At 40.2% G+C, this 27,810-nt stretch overlaps 1 protein-coding gene across 2 annotated transcripts in view; it reads left to right on the top strand.

The window, feature by feature from the left end:
- The window catches only part of ROS1 (ROS proto-oncogene 1, receptor tyrosine kinase), a 192,350-nt gene that overhangs the window by 91,251 nt on the left and 73,289 nt on the right, over positions 1–27,810 (top strand). For both annotated transcript variants that reach the window (XM_040350299.1, XM_040350297.1), the window contains 7 exons: positions 7,995–8,158; positions 10,992–11,157; positions 16,451–16,713; positions 18,066–18,129; positions 19,806–20,008; positions 21,149–21,360; positions 27,497–27,777. In XM_040350299.1, coding sequence (XP_040206233.1) covers positions 7,995–8,158; positions 10,992–11,157; positions 16,451–16,713; positions 18,066–18,129; positions 19,806–20,008; positions 21,149–21,360; positions 27,497–27,777 — 1,353 coding nt within the window. The remainder of the gene's footprint in view (positions 1–7,994; positions 8,159–10,991; positions 11,158–16,450; positions 16,714–18,065; positions 18,130–19,805; positions 20,009–21,148; positions 21,361–27,496; positions 27,778–27,810) is intronic.

The raw sequence follows: 27,810 nt of genomic DNA, 5'->3' as shown, positions 1-27,810 counted from the left end.
AGACATGACATACAATGGAAGGGGATAAAAATCCCGCATACTGGTGAATCTTCACCAAAAAAAACACATGATCAGCTGATCAATAGGTTATAATAATAAACCCAGTCCATAAGATTATTAAAAAATATTAATAACAATATATAATGATAAAAATATATTGATAAAAATATATATATATATATTGATAAAAAATATATATATATGGATAAAAAATATAAAAATGTATATAAAATGCCCCTAATTAGAAATCTGCGATGAAGCAATTGAGGTCAAACTCGATGTTAAGGCCATTAGGTGCCAGGGTAGCCATCTCGTGAATCCACCGAGATTCACATTTACTCAGCTCCCTGACTTTGTGACTCCCCCTCCAGTGGGGTATATACTTGTCTATGGCCCAAAATTTTAAACCTCTTGGATCATTATTATGGCATTGTTTGAAATGTCGTGAGACATTATGTTCATCACAACCTTTTTCAATGTTTTGTACGTGCTCCCTAATCCTTTTCCACATGGGTCTCTTAGTGCGTCCCACATACTGCAAAGAGCACGGGCACTGGAGCACATACACCACCCCCTCAGTCCTGCACGTTATTAGCTCTTTTATTTTATAGTCTTTTTTGGTCACATTAGATGAAAAACTGGAACATTTTTGGCCATTTTGATTTGTCTTCCTACATGCAAAACAGCGTTTGCAAGGGAAAAAACCTTTTCCTTGCCAAAAAGTCAGAACCTCCTTTTTATTTGGGGGGTCTGGGACACTTTTTGCAACTAGATCCCTTAAAGTGGGAGCTCTTCGATACACAACTTTAGGTGCGACAGGCAATACATCCTGGAGCTGCCTATCAGCTTTTAAAATCGGCCAATGTTTCCTGAATATTGATTCTAGTTGCCTGTGTTGTACATTAAAATTTAGGATGATAGGTATTTCTTGTTCCACTTTTGCAAACTTTTTTTTATCTGAAATCAGGTTCTCTCTTGATACATTCTTAACTTCCTCAATCTTTAGTTGAATAAAATCTTCACTGTAGCCCTTTTGTGTAAACTTAGAGCCTACAAATTTGGCCTGATCCATAAATGTATTATCATCCGTACAGTTCCTTCTGATCCGCGTCAATTGCCCTTTTGGTACGTTGATCAGCCACGGGTCATAATGACAACTGTCTGTTGGGATGTAACTATTACGGTCTACTGGCTTGAAGAACGTTTTGGTACTTATTTTTTGATTTTCCAAGGAGATTTCTAAATCCAAAAACTGGATAATCTTATCGCTTATAGTATAAGTGAGTTTTATATTTTTTCCATTCTTATTCAACTTTTCAAAAAATTGTTTCAGTGAGGTGTCATCCCCTTTCCATAACACAATGCAGTCATCTATAAATCTTTTGTAAACTATTAAAGAGTCCGGTGAATCATTATATATGGCAGTCTCCTCCCATTCTGCCATATAGATATTGGCAACACTTGGTGCATATTTGGCACCCATAGCTACTCCGTTAAGCTGTCTGAAATATTCCGATTTGTGCCAAAAGTAGTTGTGTTGCAAACCGTAGGCCAGACTCCTCAAAATAAAGCGTTTTTGCTTGGACACTAAGTCGCTGAATTTATCCAAGGCCCATTTGGACGCATCAATAGCCTCCTTATGGTTGATCACCGTATAAAGTGAGGCCACATCTGCTGTGGCAAGCAGATAGGTATCACCCGTCTCCATTTTAATAGTTTCCAAGATTTGTATAAGATGTTTTGTATCCCTTAGATACGCTCGAGTCTTGGGCACCAATGGTTGCATGAAACGATCCACATATTCACCCAACCTAGAGTTTATGGATTGAATGCCATTTATAATTGGTCGCCCGGGAGGTTTTTTAGCATCTTTGTGTATCTTGGGAATTGTATATATGATAGGTACCCTGCATGTGTCTGGCACCAAATACTTATACTCTCTCTTATTCAGGACCCCTTTTTGTCTCCCTCTGTACACCAGATAAGCCAATTCTTCTTTATATTCTCGTGTGGGGTTCCCTTTAAGTTTAATATACGTATTAGTGTCCTTTAGTTGATTATCCAGTTCCTCATAGTAGTACTCCCTTGAAAGGACCACAATTGCTCCGCCTTTATCTGCGGGCCTTATAATGATTCCTTTGTTCTTCTCCAGCTCCTTGATCCCCCTATGTATAATCATAGGGTCAGGTATGCGTTTAACCTTTAGGCTATCCAAATCTTTCAGGACCATTTTACTGAATACCTCAATATGGTGATTATTAGGCACCTGAGGGTTAAAGAGGGATTTGTTTCTAAGAGTGCTATATTGAACTCTACCTTCATCCATGTTTCTATCAGCCTGATTCCTAACAGGCTGATTAAGCATATATTTCTTAATGTTCAGCTTACGCACAAATTTTCGAACATCAACATATGCATCAAATTTATTTAAATTCTGTTTCGGGGCAAATTTCAAACCCTTATCTAATGTCATCAATTCTGCAGGGGTAAGGTCAATTCCACTTAGGTTATAGATACCCTCGCCTACTGTACTTTCCGTCTTTTTGACCTTGTGTCCCCCTCTGCACCCCCTGGTTCGTTGGGGCTTCGGGCGTGATATAACTGTTCGTACCGAGGTGGGGTCTTGTCGCTCCGGCGATATTCTAAAAAAGAGGAACGTGAGTCTTCTTCGTTCCTATAGGTGCTAAGTGGTTCATATCTGTTTTGCGTATGCACCGGGCTCCTTCTGTTATCATAATAATAATTATTATGGGGAGGTGCACCAGTTTGCTGGGGGTGCTGAGAAGGTCCTCCTTGTTGTTGGTAATAATTTACTGGTGGTTTATAATAATCTCTTGGGTCTCTATACTCCTGAATATGTTGTCTAGATTCCTGATGGTAATTTTGTTCATAACCCTGTTGGTTCTGGGGTTGTCCATGATTTTTATTTTTATTTTTCCAGTTTGTCTTCCTTGGAGATTTTGATTTCGGTTTTTGATTACCTTTATTCTTCCACCAAGGATAGAGAGGTACGGATAAGGTCTCCCACCAGAGGCCCTGACCCTAGGCCTGGTGAATCTTCTAGACCATCAGAAGCCAATCATATTAGGCCCCCTAGAGACCACTCTGATGATAGACATCCTAGGAATGATCACAATGGACCTAGGACACCAAAGCCTTGGTGGAAGAATAAAGGTAATCAAAAACCGAAATCAAAATCTCCAAGGAAGACAAACTGGAAAAATAAAAATAAAAATCATGGACAACCCCAGAACCAACAGGGTTATGAACAAAATTACCATCAGGAATCTAGACAACATATTCAGGAGTATAGAGACCCAAGAGATTATTATAAACCACCAGTAAATTATTACCAACAACAAGGAGGACCTTCTCAGCACCCCCAGCAAACTGGTGCACCTCCCCATAATAATTATTATTATGATAACAGAAGGAGCCCGGTGCATACGCAAAACAGATATGAACCACTTAGCACCTATAGGAACGAAGAAGACTCACGTTCCTCTTTTTTAGAATATCGCCGGAGCGACAAGACCCCACCTCGGTACGAACAGTTAGATCTCGCCCGAAGCCCCAACGAACCAGGGGGTGCAGAGGGGGACACAAGGTCAAAAAGACGGAAAGTACAGTAGGCGAGGGTATCTATAACCTAAGTGGAATTGACCTTACCCCTGCAGAATTGATGACATTAGATAAGGGTTTGAAATTTGCCCCGAAACGGAATTTAAATAAATTTGATGCATATGTTGATGTTCGAAAATTTGTGCGTAAGCTGAACATTAAGAAATATATGCTTAATCAGCCTGTTAGGAATCAGGCTGATAGAAACATGGATGAAGGTAGAGTTCAATATAGCACTCTTAGAAACAAATCCCTCTTTAACCCTCAGGTGCCTAATAATCACCATATTGAGGTATTCAGTAAAATGGTCCTGAAAGATTTGGATAGCCTAAAGGTTAAACGCATACCTGACCCTATGATTATACATAGGGGGATCAAGGAGCTGGAGAAGAACAAAGGAATCATTATAAGGCCCGCAGATAAAGGCGGAGCAATTGTGGTCCTTTCAAGGGAGTACTACTATGAGGAACTGGATAATCAACTAAAGGACACTAATACGTATATTAAACTTAAAGGGAACCCCACACGAGAATATAAAGAAGAATTGGCTTATCTGGTGTACAGAGGGAGACAAAAAGGGGTCCTGAATAAGAGAGAGTATAAGTATTTGGTGCCAGACACATGCAGGGTACCTATCATATATACAATTCCCAAGATACACAAAGATGCTAAAAAACCTCCCAGGCGACCAATTATAAATGGCATTCAATCCATAAACTCTAGGTTGGGTGAATATGTGGATCGTTTCATGCAACCATTGGTGCCCAAGACTCGAGCGTATCTAAGGGATACAAAACATCTTATACAAATCTTGGAAACTATTAAAATGGAGACGGGTGATACCTATCTGCTTGCCACAGCAGATGTGGCCTCACTTTATACGGTGATCAACCATAAGGAGGCTATTGATGCGTCCAAATGGGCCTTGGATAAATTCAGCGACTTAGTGTCCAAGCAAAAACGCTTTATTTTGAGGAGTCTGGCCTACGGTTTGCAACACAACTACTTTTGGCACAAATCGGAATATTTCAGACAGCTTAACGGAGTAGCTATGGGTGCCAAATATGCACCAAGTGTTGCCAATATCTATATGGCAGAATGGGAGGAGACTGCCATATATAATGATTCACCGGACTCTTTAATAGTTTACAAAAGATTTATAGATGACTGCATTGTGTTATGGAAAGGGGATGACACCTCACTGAAACAATTTTTTGAAAAGTTGAATAAGAATGGAAAAAATATAAAACTCACTTATACTATAAGCGATAAGATTATCCAGTTTTTGGATTTAGAAATCTCCTTGGAAAATCAGAAAATAAGTACCAAAACGTTCTTCAAGCCAGTAGACCGTAATAGTTACATCCCAACAGACAGTTGTCATTATGACCCGTGGCTGATCAACGTACCAAAAGGGCAATTGACGCGGATCAGAAGGAACTGTACGGATGATAATACATTTATGGATCAGGCCAAATTTGTAGGCTCTAAGTTTACACAAAAGGGCTACAGTGAAGATTTTATTCAACTAAAGATTGAGGAAGTTAAGAATGTATCAAGAGAGAACCTGATTTCAGATAAAAAAAAGTTTGCAAAAGTGGAACAAGAAATACCTATCATCCTAAATTTTAATGTACAACACAGGCAACTAGAATCAATATTCAGGAAACATTGGCCGATTTTAAAAGCTGATAGGCAGCTCCAGGATGTATTGCCTGTCGCACCTAAAGTTGTGTATCGAAGAGCTCCCACTTTAAGGGATCTAGTTGCAAAAAGTGTCCCAGACCCCCCAAATAAAAAGGAGGTTCTGACTTTTTGGCAAGGAAAAGGTTTTTTCCCTTGCAAACGCTGTTTTGCATGTAGGAAGACAAATCAAAATGGCCAAAAATGTTCCAGTTTTTCATCTAATGTGACCAAAAAAGACTATAAAATAAAAGAGCTAATAACGTGCAGGACTGAGGGGGTGGTGTATGTGCTCCAGTGCCCGTGCTCTTTGCAGTATGTGGGACGCACTAAGAGACCCATGTGGAAAAGGATTAGGGAGCACGTACAAAACATTGAAAAAGGTTGTGATGAACATAATGTCTCACGACATTTCAAACAATGCCATAATAATGATCCAAGAGGTTTAAAATTTTGGGCCATAGACAAGTATATACCCCACTGGAGGGGGAGTCACAAAGTCAGGGAGCTGAGTAAATGTGAATCTCGGTGGATTCACGAGATGGCTACCCTGGCACCTAATGGCCTTAACATCGAGTTTGACCTCAATTGCTTCATCGCAGATTTCTAATTAGGGGCATTTTATATACATTTTTATATTTTTTATCCATATATATATATTTTTTATCAATATATATATATATATTTTTATCAATATATTTTTATCATTATATATTGTTATTAATATTTTTTAATAATCTTATGGACTGGGTTTATTATTATAACCTATTGATCAGCTGATCATGTGTTTTTTTTGGTGAAGATTCACCAGTATGCGGGATTTTTATCCCCTTCCATTGTATGTCATGTCTATAGTAATTCTTGTAATATTACTATCACCCACTAGGGGGGGTGATTATCTATGCCTTCTTTTATTTATTTTTGAAAGTGGTTGAGTAATATTAGGTGTATTTATTCTTCTCACCACTGGAGGCAGTGACGTGTATAGGCTATTAGTTGTTCATAATGAAGGTTGCATAAATGAATTTTATAATGTATTTTAACATTTAATTTGTTCCAAATGGTCTCGTATATATGTATTTTATTTGCTTGTAAAGATCACATTAAAATGTTGTGGCTAAAGCGCACCAGTCAGCCGGCAATGATGTGAAGGATCCACCCCTCTGCTCTTGCCTCCATTGTCAGCTTGTATAAATAGACTGCTGACATGGTCACATGGCAACCCATGAATAAGTCAAGTGGCTATTGACGATACGCGTGGGGGAGAAGCCGAGTGACGCGATCGACGGTCGAATCCGTCCTTCTGAGGAGATCGTAGCACTGAGCGGCGTTCAATGACTGATTGCAGTTGAGCCTTTTTACCATCGAGGTTCCGTGAGTGCAATCATTGTATTGCAGGGTTCATTTCCCATTTTATTACGTTATTTGCACCATATATCTTTCTTTTCTCCTTATGAGCGGCTGATATCCTGTGTTAATCGGGGAGTCCAGAAGGAAAAGGTTTTATTTTTTTTTATTTTATTTTTTGCTATAATGACAGCTGCACACCAAAGGACTGTGGATCTCACACCTGTCTCCTATTAGCCTATGTACTGAACTGTGTTTTTTCCATGAACTATTTTTGCTGGTTCTATTTGAATTTTTTCACATTATAGTTTTTGAGTGGTTTTTGTTTATCTTTTGCACATATACCTCCCTGATTTGAGGTGTAGGGGGTTCTTATTTATGTATATGGTGTGTATATATATATGTATGCAATTTTTTACTTGATTATCAGCGCAACACAATATTTTCTTATTTATTCACTTTGGTTTTGTGCACCTCACGTGTCTGCAGCTTATCTTTAGTATTTTATATGGTTTTAGTAATAGCGCTGTAGTACCTTTTTTACATATGAGAAAATTGGTTCCTACGGAGCAACCAATTCTTGGTCCATGAACGCCTCCTCACCCTGTTCATGGCCTCGTCTAGGTCTAAAACAATAAGACCAACACACACCGACTGCATAACACAAACTCAACGACGAGCAGGTGCCTGCAACATGGCTAGAAACGAACCTCTAATCAGAACGAACAAACTAAACAGAACGCACTGAAGAACAGCAAGTCCTATGAAGAACGACCTGAAAACCAGAAATGTGCAGACAGAAACGCACTGTAAAACAAATACGACCTGACCACACGCCCTGAAAGACAAGATACAAACCCACAAGCACAAACTGAACCGCAGAAAATGATCTGAAAGCACGAAGACTAAAAAGTGCGAATCGTCACTCACCAAACTTTTACTAACTCACGGCAACATGAGATTAGCAAAAGCAGCCCCAAGGGTGGCGCCAATGGAATGGAACTTCCCCTTTATAGTGCCGTAGTACATGTTGAGCGTCATCGAGTTTGAGAACGACGAAATTTTGTCTTGACAGTGTGTATGCAAAGAAAGCTCAAGATTCTCGACAAGCCTAACAAGAAACTCGTTGAGGAAAACGATGTTTCATTTACGACGAGTTCCTCGGTCGTGTGTACGAAGCCAGAGGTTAAATCCTTTACCGCTCTTTACAAACATTATTATTGAAGTTTTATTGGCCATTATGAATAGTTACAGTATATAGTGCCCCAGTTGATTATTAAAAGCCACACGTGTGTGTGAGTATTGTTGTAGTAATTGCTTTTCTATTTATGTTTCTATTACAGAGAATTTCTCACATACACCTGAAGTGATCCCTGACCTCATCCCCACTTCTTCTTTTGAAATTAGAGGAAATTATTCACATTTTGTCATTTCTTGGAAGGGGCCATCAAATTTGGAATATGGACTATTGTTCTTTTGTGTGGAATCCACAGTGCTACACCAAATGGTATTCAATTATCAGATTAAACTTCCATTTCCGCCGCCACCCCACCAATGCTGAAGAATTACCAATGCTCCAAGTGAATACAGTGGTAGCTTTAACTCCAATGAAATGTACAGACTGCAAAAACTTTTGTGGGATAAGCAAATGTTTACTTATTAGCTTGTATGTATACAGCATATTGTGCCGATCGCCCACATATGTTTTTGCACCTGTAATGTGGAAGTATTTATGCCTTGTAAACATTAACATACTAGATGCTTTATCTGTGTTTTTATGCCAAGTTCATTTTACAATTGTCTGTAGATATAGAAACTCTCACCAGATTCACTGTCATTGAGTCACGTCACAACTGAGTATAAAAGAGAAGAGAGGTGCCTCTAATGCCGCGTACACATTCCGATGGACTTTTTTCATCGGAAATTCCGATCGCGTGTGGGCCCCATCTGACTTTTTTCCGCCTGTCTTTAGAAATAGAATTTTTTTTTTTTTTTTCCAATGGAAAAAAAAGCGATAGGAAATTCCTATCTTCTGTGTGCAACTCCGATGGAGAAAAAACCCACGCATGCTCAGAATCAAGTTAACGCATGCTCGGAAGCATTGAACTTAATTTTTCTTGGCCCGTATTATTTTACGTCACCGCATTTTGGACGGTTGGAATTTGGTCTGACAGTGTGTATGCAAGACAGCTTGAACGGAATTCCGGCGGAAAATTCCATTGGATTTTACACCATTGGAAATTCCGATCGTGTGTACAGGGCATTAGACAGAGTCCCTTCCCTGATCCAAGTAAGAAATAATTTGGCAACAACACAAGCATTAATACAATACAATCACTGTTTTTTTTTTATTATTCACATTAATTATTAATAGGTAGTTAGTGGTCGATAGTCCTAATAAAGATACGGCACCTCATCCCTTAGTTGAATTGAAAAGAGGAATAGAGGAGTGTGGGATTATTACGGTGCCAACAAATAGAAACCAAAACTCAGTAAATATAAAAAATAAAAAAGATTTATTAATTACAAAAGGGTAAAAAGTTGGTTCAAAGATATAAGCAATACAGTAGGAACGTGGGAGCAAAACATCAAAGTACAGGCCATTGGTCAGGTCTTCCCGACTAGTTTCGCCAAACCTTTGAGCACCAGCCGCCACTGGTGACGCTTTAAGATTTAGTCATGTATTAATATATGTAGATTTGGTTTGTTATCTTTAGATGTGGGTTCTTTCCATATCTTTACACAGGTATTAGCGCTACATTGTTCCAATCTATATATATAAAACTCAACGTGTGTATGTATGTATGTTCCAGCATCACGTCCAAACGGCTAAAGATATTAACATGAAACTTGGCACACATGTTACTTATATGTCAGCAACAAACATAGGATAGGTGGTTTAACCCTTACCCACCCCCATTTGCCATGGTCGGGGTTTTTCTTTAAAGTCCCATTCAACTCTATGGGAAATACATGTTACTTCATAACTTCCAAACGGCTGTAGATATTTCGATAACACTTGGTCACATGTTACTTATATGTCCACTTAAACTATAGGATAGTTAATTTATCCCTTAACTACCCCCATTTGTGAGGGTCTGGGTTTTTGTTTAAAGTCCCATGCAAATCAATGGGAAATGTATTTTCCCACATAACTTCTGTACGCCTGGAGATATTTCAATAATACCTGGTACACATATTACTTATATGCCAAATAAAAATATATGACAGTTAAATTAACCCTTACCTACACCCTTATATAAAAGATGGGTATATTTATATTACTATGATTTTCCTCCCCAAAAGGTTAAGATAGGAAGACTGGGCAACGCCGGGTATTCAGCTAGTTTACCTTATAAAATCTTTCAAATGACCATCAAACATTATGACAATGTTCTTCAAATTTTTGTAGCAATTTTCCTAAAAAAATGTTGTTTGAAATTCTATCCATCTGCTGTATGGGCAGCTTTAAGCCTCATGCACACGGACGTAAAAAATACTGCTGCATTTTGTTATACCATGAAGGCAGCTGTATGTTATTTTACGGCTTAAGACACGGACCATTATGCAGGTAAAGGACCTGGCCCCTTTTTGCGATTCGGCACTTCGTCACTTTAACTGACAATTGCGCGGTCGTGCAACGTGGTTCCCAAACAAAATTGGCATCCTTTTTTATTAATATTTTTTTTTACTAGTAATGGCGACAATCAGTGTTTTTTTTTGGTGACTGCGACATTATGGCGGACACATCGGACACTTTTGACACATTTTTGGGACCATTGTCATTTTCACAGCGAAAAGTGCTATAAAAATTTACTGATTACTGTAAAAATGACAATGGCAGTGAAGAGGTTAACCACTAGGGAGCGCTTAAGGGGTTAAGTGTGTCCTATTGTGTGTTTCTAACTGTAGGGGGGGCGTAGCTGGACGTGTGACGTCACTGATCGTCGTTCCCTATGATATGGAACAGACGATCAGTGACAAGCCACAGAGAAGAACGGGGAAGGTTTGTTTACACTCACCTCTCCCGGTTCTTCAGCTCCTGTGACCCCATTGCGGTACACCGGTGGCGATCGGGTCCGCGGGTCGCTTCGGACCGGGTCGTGAGCGTGCCGCCAGTGCCGTGCCGTGCCATTCTGTCGATGTATATCATAGTGCGGTGGTCCATATCTTTATTGATACTGTACATGTAATATTTAATGGTAGCTGCATTCACCTGGTGTATGTCATCATATTGTAAAAAGAGTGAATATAAAATGTGGAGAGCAGAGTGAATCCCATCTTGTATCTTGTCAAGTATTTTCTCTGTATATAGCCATGTATTTTCTCTGTATTTACAGCTTGGAGAAAGTTCTGACTTCTGCCAAAACTCTGAAAAGCTTACGGATTCATTCTATACTGTAGAGGGGTTGGAGCCATACTCAGAATTTGACTTTGCTGTAACTCCTTTTACATACTGGGGAAAAGGACCTTCAACATCATTAACCCTTCGATCACCACAAGGAGGTATGCATCAAATTTGCAAATTGTATAGTTGTAGAATTGCTATAAAATAAACCGGGCATTAGAGAAATACAGTATATAGGCTGCCATTGCAGATATCTTTTTTATAGAAACACTAGTTGGCTGGCTGATATCCTAAAGCTTTGGCCTCAATATCTTCTAATTCATTTACACAGAACAAGCATCAAGGGAATCTATCTGACTTTAATGAGCTGCTTGCTTGTTTTGAGCCTGTTAGGCTCCTTTCAGACGGACGGATAGAATGGTGCTTTTAGCTGCGGATTTTCTATTTTTCTACCGCAGCTAAAAGCACACAATGTTTTCCTATGGCCCCATTCACACACAGCGTTTGCGTGCGATTACATTACATGCGGTTTGGTGCGAATAGAAAAAATAGAATTGAATGCTTCCAGGTGCGAGCTATATGCACATAACCGCAGGTAATCGCAGTCTTTTTTTGTCAACTGCGGATAGCAGCGTTTTAGAATTCAAGGGACCCAAACAAAAAAAATTAAAATAAAAAGGGTTGCTATGGAAATGAATACCGCAGCTAAACGCGGCTGCAATTAAACGCACGTAAACACATGTAATCGCAATGTGCAAATGCAGCTAATCGCAGTGCCTGGAGCCTTGAATTTCACAAAACATTTGTAGTGCTTTTAACTGCGGCAAAACAGCCGTCCGTCTGAAAGGGGCCTTACTCAGATGTATTTCAGCCAGGGACAGCTGGGCAATTCAATTTAGCACCAATCGAAACTTTATACAGGAATCAGAATAAATAACATTTAATCATTACATTTGTGTGTCTTACTTCTGAATTATATGTATCCCTCCCTTTTTTAAAGCCAAAAACAAAAATGTTATATATTGCAGCTTACCAATGATTAGATGTGGTGGCTGCATTTTTTAAAATTTTTTTGGCTTTTTCCCTCTGTTTTCACCTGATCTGGCTAGTAAAACATTTCCTGTAATAAAGTGCCCCCACTCTGGGTGAAGGAGCACAGGGGGCACTTTTGGACAGCAGCATTGTCAGTCTGGAGGGAGCGGAGTGTTATGCTCTGTACACACGATCGGTTCGTCTGATGAAAACAGACCGATGGACCGTTTTCATCGGACAAACCGATCGTGTGTGAGCCCCATCAGTTTTTTTTCCCATTGGTGAAAAAAAGATAGAACCTGTTTTAAAATTTTCGTATGGTTAAAAACCGATAGAAAAAAAACGATCGTCCGTGGGAAAATCCATCGGTCAAAAATCCACGCATGCTCAGAATCAAGTCGACGCATGCTCGGAAGCATTGAACTTAATTTTTCTCAGCACATCGTTGTGTTTTACGTCACCGCATTGACACAATCAGATTTTTAACTGATGGTGTGTAGGCCAGACTGATGAAAGTCAGCGTCATCGGATATCTGATGAAAAAATCCATCGGTTTGTTTTCATCAGACAAACCGATCGTGTGTACAGGGCATTAGATGTACTATCACATTTCGATTAAACTAACAAATTGAAGCCAAACTCCAGCTCACACTTTATAATCAGTTACAGAAAGAGCTTATCATTGTAAGCACCCCTTTCAGTGGTAAATGGTTTGTCTTATAATCATAATACACAGGTATACCTACTGAGAAGCAGTAAAACAATCAAAATACACAGGACGGGTATAAATGATACCACACAGGTATACCTGCTGAGGAGCAGGATAACAAACATAAAACACACATATAAATAATAATATACAGATATACCTACTGAGAAGTAGTATTACAATCATAATACACAGGTATACCCAGGGCTGGTGTAAGGATTTTTGCCACCCTAGGTGAAACCTAATTTTACCTCCCCCATTGGCCCAACCCCGGGCTCCACCCCTTTGCCCTACCCATGTGACAGGAAGCATTGGCTTCCTCTAGCGCTGGCTCCAGTGCTGCGATGCACCTCTAATTACACCACCGGTCAGACAGAGCAGCTGCCTGGGACTGAGTTAGTTACATGCTGCAACCTGCAGAGCATGCAGACGCAGGGGGAAACCAGTGTCCGAGCGCCCCTAGGCTAGGGTGACCAGACATCCCCGGTTTTCAGGGGACAGTCCCCGGATTGAGGACACTGTCCCCGGACCAAGTCTGTCCCCGGTTTTGTCCCCGGATTGGATTTGAACAGGGGCTGGGGCAATTTCAAAGAGTCAGTGCAGAATTATAAATAAATACATTTGGAATTACACACCCCCACTCCGCCGCTCCTACTAGCTTAGGGGGTGTATTTTTTTTTCTATTATTTGTGCCCCTTTCTGATGATCATGTGCTGGTCAGAGCGGAGGGAATATTTCTTCAGTTCCATGTGCATGCCCATTCAGCTCCGCTCACATGTTCTTCTGCCTTGGCTCAAGTCCCGGCCAGCCGCGTGCCTGTTAATCTCTTTGTCTTCCCTGGCAGAGTGATCTTCCTCCGCTCCCCACCCAGTAGTAGCTGGGGCCCAGAGAGTAAGGCCGCGTATACCCGATAGGATAGCCAGAGGAGAACGGTCTGAAGGACCGTTTTCATCAGTCCAAACCGATCGTGTGTAGGCCCCATAGGTTCTTTAACCTTCGGTCAAAAAAATGAGAACTTGCTTTAAAATTAAACCGATGGACGCCTAACCGATAGGTCAAAACCGATCGTTGATATGCAAAAGCATCGGTTAAAAAACCCGCGCATGCTCAGAATCATGTTGACGCATGCTTGGAAGCATTGAACTTCGTTTTTTTCAGCACGTCGTTGTGTTTTATGTCACCACGTTCTGACACGATCGTTTTTATAACCGATGGTGTGTAGGCGCGACGGACCATCAGTCAGGTTCATCGGTTAAACGATGAGAACGGTCCTTCGGACCGTTCTCATCGGATGGACCGATCGTGTGTACGCGGCTTAAGACTTGACAGGCTGTGAGACGGGCGGCGATGGACAGAGAGTCTCTGATTGCCGTCATTACTATTAAAAAAATATATATATGTCCCCGGATTTAATTAAAAAAATCTGGTCACCTTACCCTAGGCAGCAGTGCGCCCAATGGTAGCACCGGCCCTGGGTATACCTACTGATGGGAATACCGGTCTGAAAGAGGCCCAAGTTGGAGGCAGCAGTCAGTATCACCTACTGTAGCAGTTCTACTGCCCTCTAAAAAGTCCACTATTCAGTGCTTTTCAGGCTGCTTCTTGTGAAAATCAGGCTTAGGTGTCATTAATGGGACAAATGATAGAATACAATGAATACTTTTTATCTATAGTAATGCTATTTGTTTTCAAGCTAATGCTAATTAAGATAAAAAAGGACTTTGTGTTACTTTTTTTTAAACTTTGTCTATGAATTGCATAGAAAATAAATGGCAAGACTATATCACCAAAAGAAACCTTGTTTATATGGAAAAATATATTTTTTTGTAATGTTAAGTAATGACAACGTTATTGCTCAATAAACAGGCCTAAATGCAATATGTAAAATTAGTTCTTCACTCACACTATGACGTACGGCAACAAGTGGCACACATTTCCGTGTGTATGCACTTCTTTTGCGTAGTGTCAATCTGCATCTATAGACATTTTTTCCATTGAGCTGTTGTACACACAACATATGCAGCTCATGCTGTTGAGATTCCCATGTTTTTAACCTGTGGCTTTCCATGCTTTTTTTCCCCACCAGCACAAGGGACAATACTTACAGGCAATGAGAGATTTTCTTTGTGCTGGTAGCTACTCTTAGTTGAAATCATCAGTCCATTGCCCCCTGTACCCCTGCTACTGGACTTTGTCACTTGTCAAAATGCTGATTATTCCTACCCTTTCCACCTTCCTTCATAGAAGCTGTACTATTTCTTCCAGCAATGAAAAGCGCTCTATGAATGGAGGACAAGCGGATGAATGAAAGATCTGCCTCCTCTATTCATAGAGTTCTTTTAATTGACGAAAGCTATAGTACAGCTTCTAGGAAGGAAGGAGGGAGATGGAAAGGGCAGGCATAGTTGACATCCTTGATGGGTGCCTATGACAGGTCCAGTAGCTGTATCAACCCCTGCAGCACCAGAAGATTAATGCTGTGGGGTATGGCGAACTTCTGATTTTAAAACGGCAGTCACCAGCACAGGAACTACTCCCCATTGAATGTAGATACCATTCCATGTGCAAATTCTAAAAAGAAAATAACTAAAAAGTTATGCCGCGTACACACGATCGGTCCATCCGATGAGAACGGACCGATGGACCGTTTTCATCGGTTAACCGATGAAGCTGACTGATGGTCAGTCGTGCCTACACACCATCGGTTAAAAAACTGATCGTGTCAGAACGCGGTGACGTAAAACACAACGACGTGCTGAAAAAAATGAAGTTCAATGCTTCCAAGCATGAGTCGACTTGATTCTGAGCATGCGTGGATTTTTAACTGATGGTCGTGCCTACTAACGATTGTTTTTTTTCTATCGGTTAGATATCCATCGGTTAAATTTAAAACAAGATTGCTTTTTTTTAACCTATGGATAAATAACCGATGGCGCCCACACACGATCGGTTTGGTCGGATGAAAACGGTCCATTAGACCGTTCTCATCTGTTTGACTGATCGTGTGAACGCGGCATTAGGCTTTGTCAAAGGAGTTAATAATCCAGTAGTTTATATAAAAGCATATATTTGTTAACTTTCCTTGAGGGTTCATTGTAAGTAATAAATAAATACTAAGGCTTGTTGATTAAATATATTTAGTTTGCCGATTAATTCAATTAACATATTCTCATACTACTATAAATAGTCTTTGGCAATTTCCATCATCATTGAGTAATTAAAAAATAATAAAGTGCGCATGTTATGCTGAGCTCCCTTCAGTTTTAAATCCCAGCATTTCCTGGCATCTGGGAGGTACAATACCCAGCCCCACTGCCTGCAGCCTGTCAATATCTATGGCAGGCTGAAATACACAGAGGTTGGACATTGTACCAAGTGGTACTCATGTTGAGGGCCCCAAATGAACAAATTCCTGCAAGTCATCTGGCATATGGTCCTGTTAGCTTTGGGCCCGAAATGGAAGTAGTTTGGTACAGTGTCTGGCCATGCCCAGCTCATGCGTATTTCAGCCTGTCATAGATTTTGACAGCAGGCCTGGACACTGCACTTGAGCCTCCTCTGCTCCTGGAAATGCTGATGGGCCGAATCCTCTGTGCACGTATCTTAACAAGTATTGTCCAAAAAAATGTATTTTCTTATAGTTATGGCCTTTTAAAATGTAAAGGGCACTTGCTTCTAAGATGTAATTATATCTTTTTTTTTCTCCCTAGTCCCTTCTGCACCTCTGAGTCCACGTGTGTATTCTGTAGGAAATTCAAGCTTGTTTGACATAAAAAGTATCGGAGTGGAATTAAGATGGGATGACCCTAATAGGAGCAATGGCGTTTTGATAAATTACACAATTGCATATACATTAACACATGGAAGTGAATATAATGAAACAGATGATATACCGATAACACTTAACATTACAGCTTCTACAAAATCATACACTCTTTATGACCTTGGTCCTGAGGTTCTACTTCGGTTTCAGGTGAGGCTTCTGCATGATACATGTGTGGTTTAGAAACTTTAGAAGATGAAAGCATTTGGCGCACTACTATTAATGACTGACAAAATAGAAGCAATTGGGGCTAGACTTACAGTGTTGTGGAGCCAGTCATCAGTCCTTAGAAATGAAACTGCTCATTGAGGTGGCTAACAAAAAGTAAGAGATTAAAGATCAAGTCTACCCAAAACGGAGATCTTTTTATCTGCCTGGGAGCCACTGGAGACCTCTGTCCAGAATTTCTTACACTGGGGTTTATTTACTAAAGCTGGAGAGTGCAAAACCAGTCTTACTTCTGTATAGAAACAGCTTCCAGGTTTAATTGAGTTATTCACTTTAAGGTCATCGTAGAGCACAAGGGGGCACTCTTTACATCTAGAGAAAAAAAGATTTCATCTCAAAATTTGGAAAGGTCAGCTGTGAAAATGTGGAACAGACTCCCTGCAGAGGTGGTTCTGCCCAGCTCAGCAGATTGCTTTAAGAAAGGCCTGGATACTTTTCTAAATGTACATAATATAATTGGATACTGACATTTATAGGTAAAGTTGATCCAGGGAAATTCCGATTGCCTCTCTGGGAATCAGGAAGGAATTTTTTCCCCTGCTGTAGAAAATTGGAGCATGCTTTGCTGGGGTGTTTTGCCTTCCTCTGGATCAACTGTGGATGAAGGATTGTGTATATTTGATTGTATGATGGATTTTTTTGTGTCTTTTTTCAACCTGACTAAGGCCCCTTTCACACTGGGGCGGTGGGTGCGTCTGCAGTAAAGCGCCACCATTTTTAGCGTCACTTTACCGTCAATTTCAAGACGCTAGCAGGCCCCGTTAGTGGCCAAGAAAGGGTTAAAACCACTGCAAAGTGTTGCTGCAGCAGCACTTTGCTAGCAGTATAGCTGCGGTGCCCATTCATTTTAATGAGCAGGAGCAGTGGAGGAGTGGTTCACACACCACTCCTTCACCGCTCCAAAGATGCTGCTAGCAGGACATTTTTTTTACTGTCCTGCTAGCGCACCTATCCAGTGCCCTCTGGGCTTTCACATTGGAGAGACAGCAGCGGCTCTTTCAGGGCGCTTTGCAGGTGCTATTTTTAATGTTATAGCGTCTGCAAAGCGCCTTAGTGTAAAAGGGGGTCTAACTATGGAACTCGGCAAGTATGAAAGCAAGTAGATCAGCATGATAGCATTTTTAGGAGTGGATAGCCATGGCAATACATTTTTTTGTCAGCACAGGTTTGCTTGTTTTACTCAATTTCCTGCCATAGTATAGTAAAGCTTGAACTATAAAATATCTAGACTATTAAACATAAAATATTTTTAATTCTCATATTTTATCTTCTAGGTGCAAGCTTATACTTCTGTTGGACCTGGGCCATTTTCTAATATGGCAGAAGCGCTTATCTCAGGTATTATGCAAAATATAATACAGTTGATCAGTTAAACATTGGCGAAAAGGAAGTGTTTTATGGGTGATTTACTAAAGGAGTTCACTTATGTTGGTGAATAATGGCGAATGCTGCGATTGCCTTTTATGTTCAATCATGTTGAAAGACCAGCAGTACAATAACATTTGCACAAGGGACCAGAATCAAATATTTCCTTTCCTTTCACTGCATCCTTCCCCAAAATCAAAGTGTAGTACAGGCATACCCTACTTTTAAGTACACAATGGGGTTTATTTACTAAAGCTGGAAAGTGCAATATCAGGCTCACTTCTGCATAGAAACCAATGAGCTTCTAACCCCAGCTTGTTCATTTAAGTTTTGGTAATAAAACCTGGAAGCTCATTGATTTCTATGCAGAAGTGAGCCTGATTTTGTGCTTTCCAGCTTTAGTAAATTAACCTCATTGTGTACATAACCTCCCTGGAGGTTTGATTCTTTCTGGTTTTAGGTGCTGAAAGTGGTACCATTATTTTGCAAGGAAATTTGGTGTTTTACATTGTAGGCCTGTAATCCTTAGGAATAACTCACTTAAATCTGTCCAAACAGGAGTCTGGTAGACATCCGGGTATGATAAAGTTTGAAAAACAAAATCATAAATTATAATATAATAAATAACTATAAATAATTATAACAAATAATAATATAATTATAATAAAAATTATTCAATAATGTAATCAACTCAAAAACACTGAAATTTGCTCAGTTGCAGAATTGTCGCTGCTATCGCACAATTCTGCAAGTGATTATAATTTATTATCGCTGTTTTCTAGCTGCTCTAAAATCACTTTTGACGTAAAGGGACACTTTTTGGTTGCTATGGACAATCTACAGTTTGCAGGCAGAAAGAACAGTTTTTATTTCTACAAAAGTACATGTAGGGCACTGGGCAGACCACTAGGGACAGAGGGTGTGTGTTTTTTTTTTACATACAGTACTGTAATCTGTAAGATTACAGATTACAGTATACAGTAATCTGTAAGATTACAGTATACTGTATGTAATGTGTTTATTTACTTTTTTGAATTTGGCGCCGTTCTCCGCCCCCGTGCGTCATAACGTCGCAGGGAACGGAGATCGGCGGCACACAGGGACACTGTGTGAATCGAGCAAGGACGCCGCTCGCTCACACAGCGGGGATGCATTGCAGGATCCAGGGACAAGGTAAGTAACTTTGCCTGTGGCTGCTGCGAGGCGATCCGGAGTCTGGCTCGGTAATGAAATCTTACCCCGAGCCAGACTCGGGAATACTGCCTTATGATCCGAAAGTCCATGTATGGCTCTTTGTGCTATATTTCAATGAAATAAGGCAAAAATGCCTGAAAATAGATTAAAAACATTTAGCAAATCTGAACTGGAAAAGGTGCAAGCTAACACATTCCCAACACATATGCATAAGCAATGAAAATGCTTCTACATAAAGCTAAAACAAAGAGTTTGTTAAGAAAGTTCACCATAAAACTATCTATTCAGCCCTTTATAAACTTTATATCGTTTATTTAGTTAGATTAGGGCAGTCATTTTGGTGCCTTGAGTCTCACAATTATCTTTTTTATTTTACAAATTTATGTCAGTGAATTGTACAAAAAGTCCTGCTTATTAGCACCCTGTGTTGTTTATGCTATTATTTCTTTCCACAGATATTCACCCTGCTCCGACTCTTATTGGTATCTCTTCTAAACAAATCTCTTTCAATGATCTGGACAGAAATGATATTCTGTGGAATATTACTACAGAGGAGAATATAAAGTTGGCTTCCTACATAGCCCTTGATGGAGGTCTTTATTTTCTGCTTAATGATGCAATCTTTTTGGGAGATACTAAAAGCCATTCTACACTTCTGGTACTTGTTTTTACTTTTTTAAATTAAAGTGAAGCTGAAAACTAGCTAAAGTTAGATATACTGAGGGACCATTGGCATCTTTTGGTTTCTGCAAGTCCCTATGTTAAGCCTAGTACATATGGGCCGAATGTTGGGTGGCATTGGCCGCTTCAAAAGAAGCTGGCCGACATTTGGCCCATATGTACTGTAGCGGGTCCGACAGAAAACCGAGTAAGTTTGGCAGACTGTCTCCCAATCAGCGATTTCAGCCTATGGCTGAGAGCACTGATCGAGTGTTCTGGTGGGGGGCCGTCCCCCTGTCAAAACACAATAGAACAGTAGGGGAGATCACTGTACTAACATCGGATTTTTAGTACAACTGCAGCTCCTGAGCTGCCAGTTTTTTTTTTTGTTCAGCCCTGCCATTGGCTGAGAGCACTAATCCGGAGTCGGTCGGCTGCTGGTTTCCAGCATGCACATCTGATAGAAGCTGACCAAGAGGAAGGCTTCTGTTGGACTGGCTGTCATACACAAGGGCAGAATGTCTGCTGTTTTTTTTATTGAACTGCCTGATGTCACCCAACATTCGGCCTGTGTGTATGGGGCTTAACAGGCTTAGCGGTACCCTCCACCAGATTAACAATGCTGCTGTCTAAATGTGCCCCATATGCTTCTTCATTTTGGTACACACAGTATAATACCCAATTTTTGGGCTAAAATATAAAAGATGATATTATAGTAAATCAGATAACTAACATGTCATGCTTTAAAGTGGTTAATAGAAACAGGATGTTCATTCAATTTTTTTTGTTAGTTTTGCAGCACAACCAAAATAAAGAGAAAGCAAAATGTGAACCCAATAAAATTAGAATGATGCATCATGGACAATATATAAAAAAAAAATTTGCTCTTTGAATTGTGAATCCATTTTAAACAGATTTTTATGAAAAGGTTTTCAAGCGAATTGATAATTCAGGAAATGTAGCTGGTACAATGGTGTTGATTTTATAATATGAAATATGCAATTTTCTGTAGCAGCCAATAATAATTTAGCTTTTGTTAACTAAGAGTTTGTAGGCAAATAAAAAGTGATTTTGGTTTCAAAGAGACTGCATTTTATATATTGTAGTTTTCTATACTTACTAAAGGCCTTATTTTTAGTTATTGGAAGATGAACGTTTCTCAGGCGCTCGAAGCATGGCAGCAGACTGGATAGCAAGACGTATATATGTAACTGTACATTCTGCACAGAATGGTACTGAGTTCTTCTTTCTTGACCTGGAGCATGAGAAGAAAAATCTCAAACCCATTGACACATCTCTGAAATTATCCAACCTGACCATAGATGCCATAGCGGTTTACCCTCTGCTTAGGTAAATAGTTTTTCTTATTACCTTTTTCCTGTTCAGTTTGTATCATTTTATTGCTTTCTTTGATCTTTTATAAGTTATATAGTTACACAGTGAGGATAAAAAAAAAAACACATTTCCATAAAGTTTAACCAAAAGACATAATTGAACCAAACACCTGTATCCTCTGAAACCTCAACCTGCAGTGGATACAGAGGAAGGCAAGCTAATTGAGGTCCAGTTTGCTTCAGTAGGGACAACATTTCTACCTGATCCTTTAAAGCAGTGTTAGGGTTCTTTCACAAAGGCTTGTCCGTGTATGGACTCCGCTTTTCTCAGCAGGGATCAATCCGCTGATCCCTGCTGAGCAGGCGGATGACAGGTCCGTCTCCGCTCACTGTGCTGAGACAGACTTGTCAGAGCCCTGCTGTCCTCTATGGAGATCAGATGAAAATGGACTGCCTTTCCCATCCGAATCTCTATACGGATGGGAAAAAGGGTTCTCATCCATCTGGATTTCATGGATATTGGCGGATGTCAGCGGACATGTCACCGCTGACATCACACCACTCAATAGGGCTGAATGAATTGTCCGATCAGGTCCACCTGAAAAACTGACAGGCGGACTTATCTGAAAGCCCATGTGAAAGGGCCCTTTCTCAAACTGTCTGCACACTAGTGTGCCACAGGAGAATTGCAGGTGTTCCGGAGCAAAGATGGCATTGGAGAGCCATCAGCAAAGATGGCAGTCCGCAAGTCTGCAATGGTTGGAGTGCAGCATGACAGGCAGCGCCCCCCGGAAAATGGATCACTGAGAGGAAATTGTGTGTTTTTCAGAGCATGCGCTCCTTTTTTCTTTCTCAAGAGAGCACGAGCCCTGTACCTGCGTACCAACCTCTGACTTCCATGATTAACCTCCCTGGCGGTATGATTCTGTCTGGAATTACGTACCAAAAGCGGTACAATTATTTTGCAAGGAAATTGGCGTTTTATACTGTAGGCCTGTAATTTTTAGAAATAACTCACTTAAATCTGACCAAGCAAGAGTCTTGTAGGCATCCCGGGTATGATTTTTTTTTTTTAAAACAAAATTATAAATTATAATATAATAAATAATTATAAATTATTATAACAAATAATAATATAATTATAATAAAAATTATTCAATAATGTAATCAACTCAAAATCACTGAAATTTGCAGTTGCAGAATTGTTGCTGTCATTATTTTATTTTTTTTATGACGAATTTCGCCGCAAATCGCTATCGCACATTTCTGCAAGTGATTATAATTTATTATCGCTGTTTTCTAGCTGCTCTAAAACCATTTTTGACATAAAGGGACACTTTTGGACAATCTACAGTTTTTAGGCAGAAATGACATTTTTTATTATATAAAAGTACATGCAGGGCACTGGGCAGACCACTAGGGACAAGGGTGTGTGTATTTTTTACATACAGTACTGTAATCTATAAAATTACAGTATACTGTATGTAAAGTGTTTGTTTACTTTTCTTAATTTTTCGGCGGCACACGGGGGAGACTGTGAATCGAGCGAGGAGGTCCCACTCGCTCACACAGCGGGGTGGCATCGCTGGATCCAGGGACAAGGTAAGTAAACCAAGCCTGTGGATCCAGCGAAAGGTAAGCCCGTCCAGCCCGAGCGTGACTCGGGTTTACCGATCCTAACATGAAAAACCAACCCCGAGTCACGCTCGGGTTTACCGTCAGGGGGGTTAAGTCTATACGACGAAACATGTCGGAAATTGGCAACTAAGTCACTTTACAAGTCTACCCTGAATTGGTTTGGCTATGGAACTTGTTTAGCCAGGACAGGCATCTCAGAATTTGCATCTTTACTCCATTACACCATAAGGGTCGTGAGTATGTGCTTGGGCTGTTGTATGGTCCGCCGTGACCACTGTCATATCTGGAGAAGTTTTTTGTTCATCACCTTGACTTACGTTTGGATTTATTCACTGCTTGATTTTCAAGTTTGTTTGTGAGTGGTTATTTTGGAGGTTTTGCATAAGATGTGTTATTAAAGTTGCTTTTACTATATCACACTATTGTGCACTCTTTTCCTTTATCCATGTGAATAACCTCCCTGGAACGCACTACCTGGAAACGGAGACCTACCTGTTTGTCCCTAGGGATCCTAACATACTCATTTTGCCAAAACACGAGAGTGTGAGGCAAATTGTTGCGGTGAGTGCGCAGTCTATAAGGGTGGAGGATTCACTCTCAACACTTGTGGTGTGGTGGAAGAATTTTAGAAGATTTTTTTTGTGATAAGATCACTTACTGAACACATTTTCATTTGGACTCACCAATTTTATGGATTCATAGACTTTATATATTGTTTTGTTTATTTTTTTGTGCAGCTTTTCTCATTGCTGTAGCACTGATTCTTTTCACATTAAGGTGGCATCACTAGATTTATTTATTTATTTATTTATTTAAACTGTTTAATGTGATTAAGATTTCATTACATGCGCTGTTTTGTTCACTCATATTGACATACTACACATTCAGGTGTCATTATAGGTATCATTTGTCACATATATATTTTCGTTATTAACAGCAGCTACACTTCACTATTATTCATTTATCTCCAGCGCAGTGGGGGTGGTTCATAGAAGGCCTTTTTTTACTACCATTTTTTTCACAACCTCTGTCTGTACCAACTTCACCAGCACCATGGAAAAACCTTCTAAAATATGTATGTCTGCATCATTACCAAACTGTGCAACAATAGGCCCAAGACAAAACCCTGGCAATAAAAATGTATTACAAAAAACAAACAGGTAAATCAAGCGCTCTCCAAACGAAGTATGGATAATGAAAAAGAAAAAGTAATGACAAGAACTGGATCTGGGAAAGGGGGAAAAAGACACGTTTTTGCTTGTATATAAAACAGATTATATGAAAATATTCAGTCCATTGGATCAAGTTCATATGACTGGTAGAAAAGTTGTACTTATGCAGAGGGGACTGCCAGCTGACGAGAAGAAGCAATTCTGATACAGTACAAGAAAACAAAAAGCGGCGCCCTCTAAGCGTAGTATTAAGTTTATTTACACAAGAACAGGACAATTCATATGAGGGTACTACTCACAAGACTGCAGGGAACAAAGGCATATCACAATAGGATGTCATCCGTGGCTGACCTCCGGGGTAGGTGGACTCCGCTGATATTCTGATCCTGGGATGGATGGATGGATGCTCTCGACTCCCACTACAGGGGGAGACACTGTGCGATTCCTCCACTGGTCAAGGCATCGGCGTCTGTAAGTGTCCCTAGGTGACATCCTGCGCTGGTTGGACAGAGAGATACAGGGACGCGGTGAGACAGAGTGGTGGAACGCAACCGTGGAGCGCAGGCGGCGGAGCGTCACTTCCGGGTTAGGTCACAGGGGGGTGCGCGCGTTCGAGGCATGCGTGCCTCTTCATCAGGCTCTATGGGGGCCATCTTAGATAAGGGACAATAAGTATAGCTCAGACAGAGCTGATTGGTTTACAGGCAGATGCGCAACAAATCAAACCCATACATAGTCAGTATATAAGAAATCAGCATACAAAGTTTAAGACGTATTGAACTTTGTATGCTGATTTCTTACAAAGAAATCAGGCTCCCTGATTTATGCGTTCCCCCCAGTACCGCTCCTCCTACGATTCCTTCAGAGGGTCAAGAAGGAAGGAAAATCTGTAATTTTGGTTGCCCCTGGCTTGGCCCAGGAGACCCTGGTACACAAAAGTCATAAGGATAGCAGTAGGAAGACCTTGGATTCTTCCATTACGCCCAGACCTATTATCATAGGGTCCAATATTCCATCCTGCCTTACAAAGAAGGAACGTGGGCTCTCGGGACCAGTTCTATCCACCCTGGTTAGTGTTAGGAAGCCAGCCTCCAGGCTCATCTACTATAGAATCTGAAAGGCATATGTTTCCTGGTGTGAAACCAGAAAGTGGCATCCAGGGAAATTTGCCATTTATAGGATTCTTGCCTTTCTTCAGTTGGGCTTAGATATGAGGTTGGCCTTGAGCACTATCAAGGGCCAAATCTCGGCTTTGTCTGTATTCTTTCAGAAACCGCTTGCTTCTCATTCCCTAGTTAGGGCCTTTGTTCAGGGTGCACTGCAGTTAAATCCGCTGATTAAGTCTCCCATGTGCCCATGGGATTTGAATTTGGTATTGTCTGTTTTACAGAAGCTACCTTCTACCTACACCAACCTATACAAGTCTATTGGCACAGAAACATTTTTTTTCTTGTAGCCATATCCTCGGCTAGAAGGGTATCGGAATTGGCGGCTCTTTCGTGTAAAGAACCGTATATGATTATTCATGAAGACAGTGTGGTGCTACGGTCTCACCTGAATTTCTTAACTAAGGTGGTTTCAGGTTTTCATCTGAACCAAGATATAGTCCTACCGTCTTTTTTCCAAATCCGCAGTCTACGGAGGAAGAGAGTCTACACTTTCTAGATGTTGTAAGAGCGGTAAGGGTTTATCTGCAAGCTAAGGTTCAGATAAGGAAGACTGGTTGTCTGATCATTCTACCACAAGGCCCGAAGAAGGGCCAGGCAGCGTCAAGATTCAGATTCATCATTATTCAGGCCTATGGTTTAGAAAATAAGATCCTTCCTTTTCAGATAAAAGCACACTCGACTAGAGCAGTTGGTGCTTCATGGGCAGTGCATCACCAGGCCTCCATGGCTCAGATCTGTAAGGCTGCTACTTTTTCGGTCCATACATTTGCCAAATTCTATCAGGTAGATGTAAGGGGTTACGAGAATGCCGCCTTCGGGCCTAGTGTGCTGCAGGCAGCAGTATAAATCCTCTGGCTCGATAGTGGTCTTATTCTGATCTGTGTCTCCCTCCCCTCTAATTTTAGCATTGCTATGGGACGTCCCATTAAGTAATTAAGGCTCTGTGTCCCGTGATATATGATCAAGAAAATAGAATTTTTTAATACAGCTTACCTGTAAAATCCTTTTCTTGGAAATACATCATGGCACACAGAGCTCCCACCCCTCTTCGAAGTTAACGTGGAACACTTATTGCTTTGCTACAAAACTGAGGTACTCTCCATTTGGGAGGGGTTATATAGGGGAGGAACTACATTTTAATTGAGTTTGCCAGTGTCCAATCACCTGTGGTGACTACATAACCCATTAAGTAATTAAGGCTCTGTGTCCCGTGATATATTTCCAAGAAAAGGATTTTACAGGTAAGCTGTATTAAAAAATCCTATTTTTCTCGCCATTTTAAAAGCTAATAGGAAAGCTATTATTGAAAGAAGAGCATACGGTTTAAAAAAAATAAATTGAAAATACACAAATCCTTAAAATAAAATGCTTTAATATGAGGGATGCCTAAAAGCTGGCTGTGGTATTATGGAACAGTACGATGTACTCCAAGTGTCATTTAAAAAAAAAATTTAATTAGGTTCCCATTAATATTTTAACCAAACCTTTTTTCCAGGCATACAGCCTGGGTGACCAGGAAAGGGAGGGTAAAAAGCATGCACCTTCTTCCTACTGTATACCATACCAGGCGATGTGCCTTTCAACATTGGGGGAACTTGTAAGGGGGCAGGGGAAGCCTTTCCTCCCTTGCATGCCAATTTGTCAATGCATTGAGGGACAAGGGCCTCTTTTCTACATCCTATCTCCCAAAAAGAATCTCACATTTGACCTGAAATCGAATATCATCCTTATAACTGGGGTTCTTCATGCCCCTCATTAATTTAGTAGGTATTTTCTGCACTTTCTACAGTCTTGCAACATCCTTTTTGTGAACGGATGGCCAAAACTAGATAGAATATTTCAGGGAAGGTCCTACTAATGCTGTTTACAGGGGAAAGATTGTCTTTTTTTTATACTTATACTGTACTTCTTTATACTTATTTTCATTTTTTTTTTTTTACAAGAAAGTATCTTGCTTGTTGCAGCTTTGCTTTGCATTCTTTGATGATCTACCAGAACATCCAGATTTATTTTATCGTTGTTCTACTCAGATGTATTATTTTTTTCTTATTCATAAGCTTTGCCATGAATACATACTGGTAAATAATAAAAATGATTCCATAGTAAGCTGTGATTTACAGCCAGTTACATGAAACAATATTATTGACTGTATGTTGGTTCTAATTTTTTTCAGCCGCTTGTACTGGATAGAACACTGGGAAACGGGTAGTGGCATATCATATTATGATATTTTAAACACCACAATAGTATATGTTTTGGGACAATATGATCAGAAAGATGTTGCTAGAGCAACTGGTTGTGATTGTTATATCAAGAGCTTGAAATTAATGACTTTGGATACAACAAATACCAGCGGCTCACTGATATTGTTCTTGTGGAATGAAACAAATATCTGGGCCTCCGACATGGATGGATGTCATTGTTGGAATGTGATTAACGTACCGCTTATGTCTGGTGAGTATTCATTACTATTGATTTCTCTAGTAG

The sequence above is a fragment of the Rana temporaria genome, chromosome 4 (assembly GCF_905171775.1).
Source record: "Rana temporaria chromosome 4, aRanTem1.1, whole genome shotgun sequence".
Taxonomy (NCBI): Eukaryota; Metazoa; Chordata; class Amphibia; order Anura; family Ranidae; genus Rana; species Rana temporaria.
Note: the sequence above shows the minus strand (reverse complement) of the source record. Positions and strands in the feature narration are given on the sequence as shown.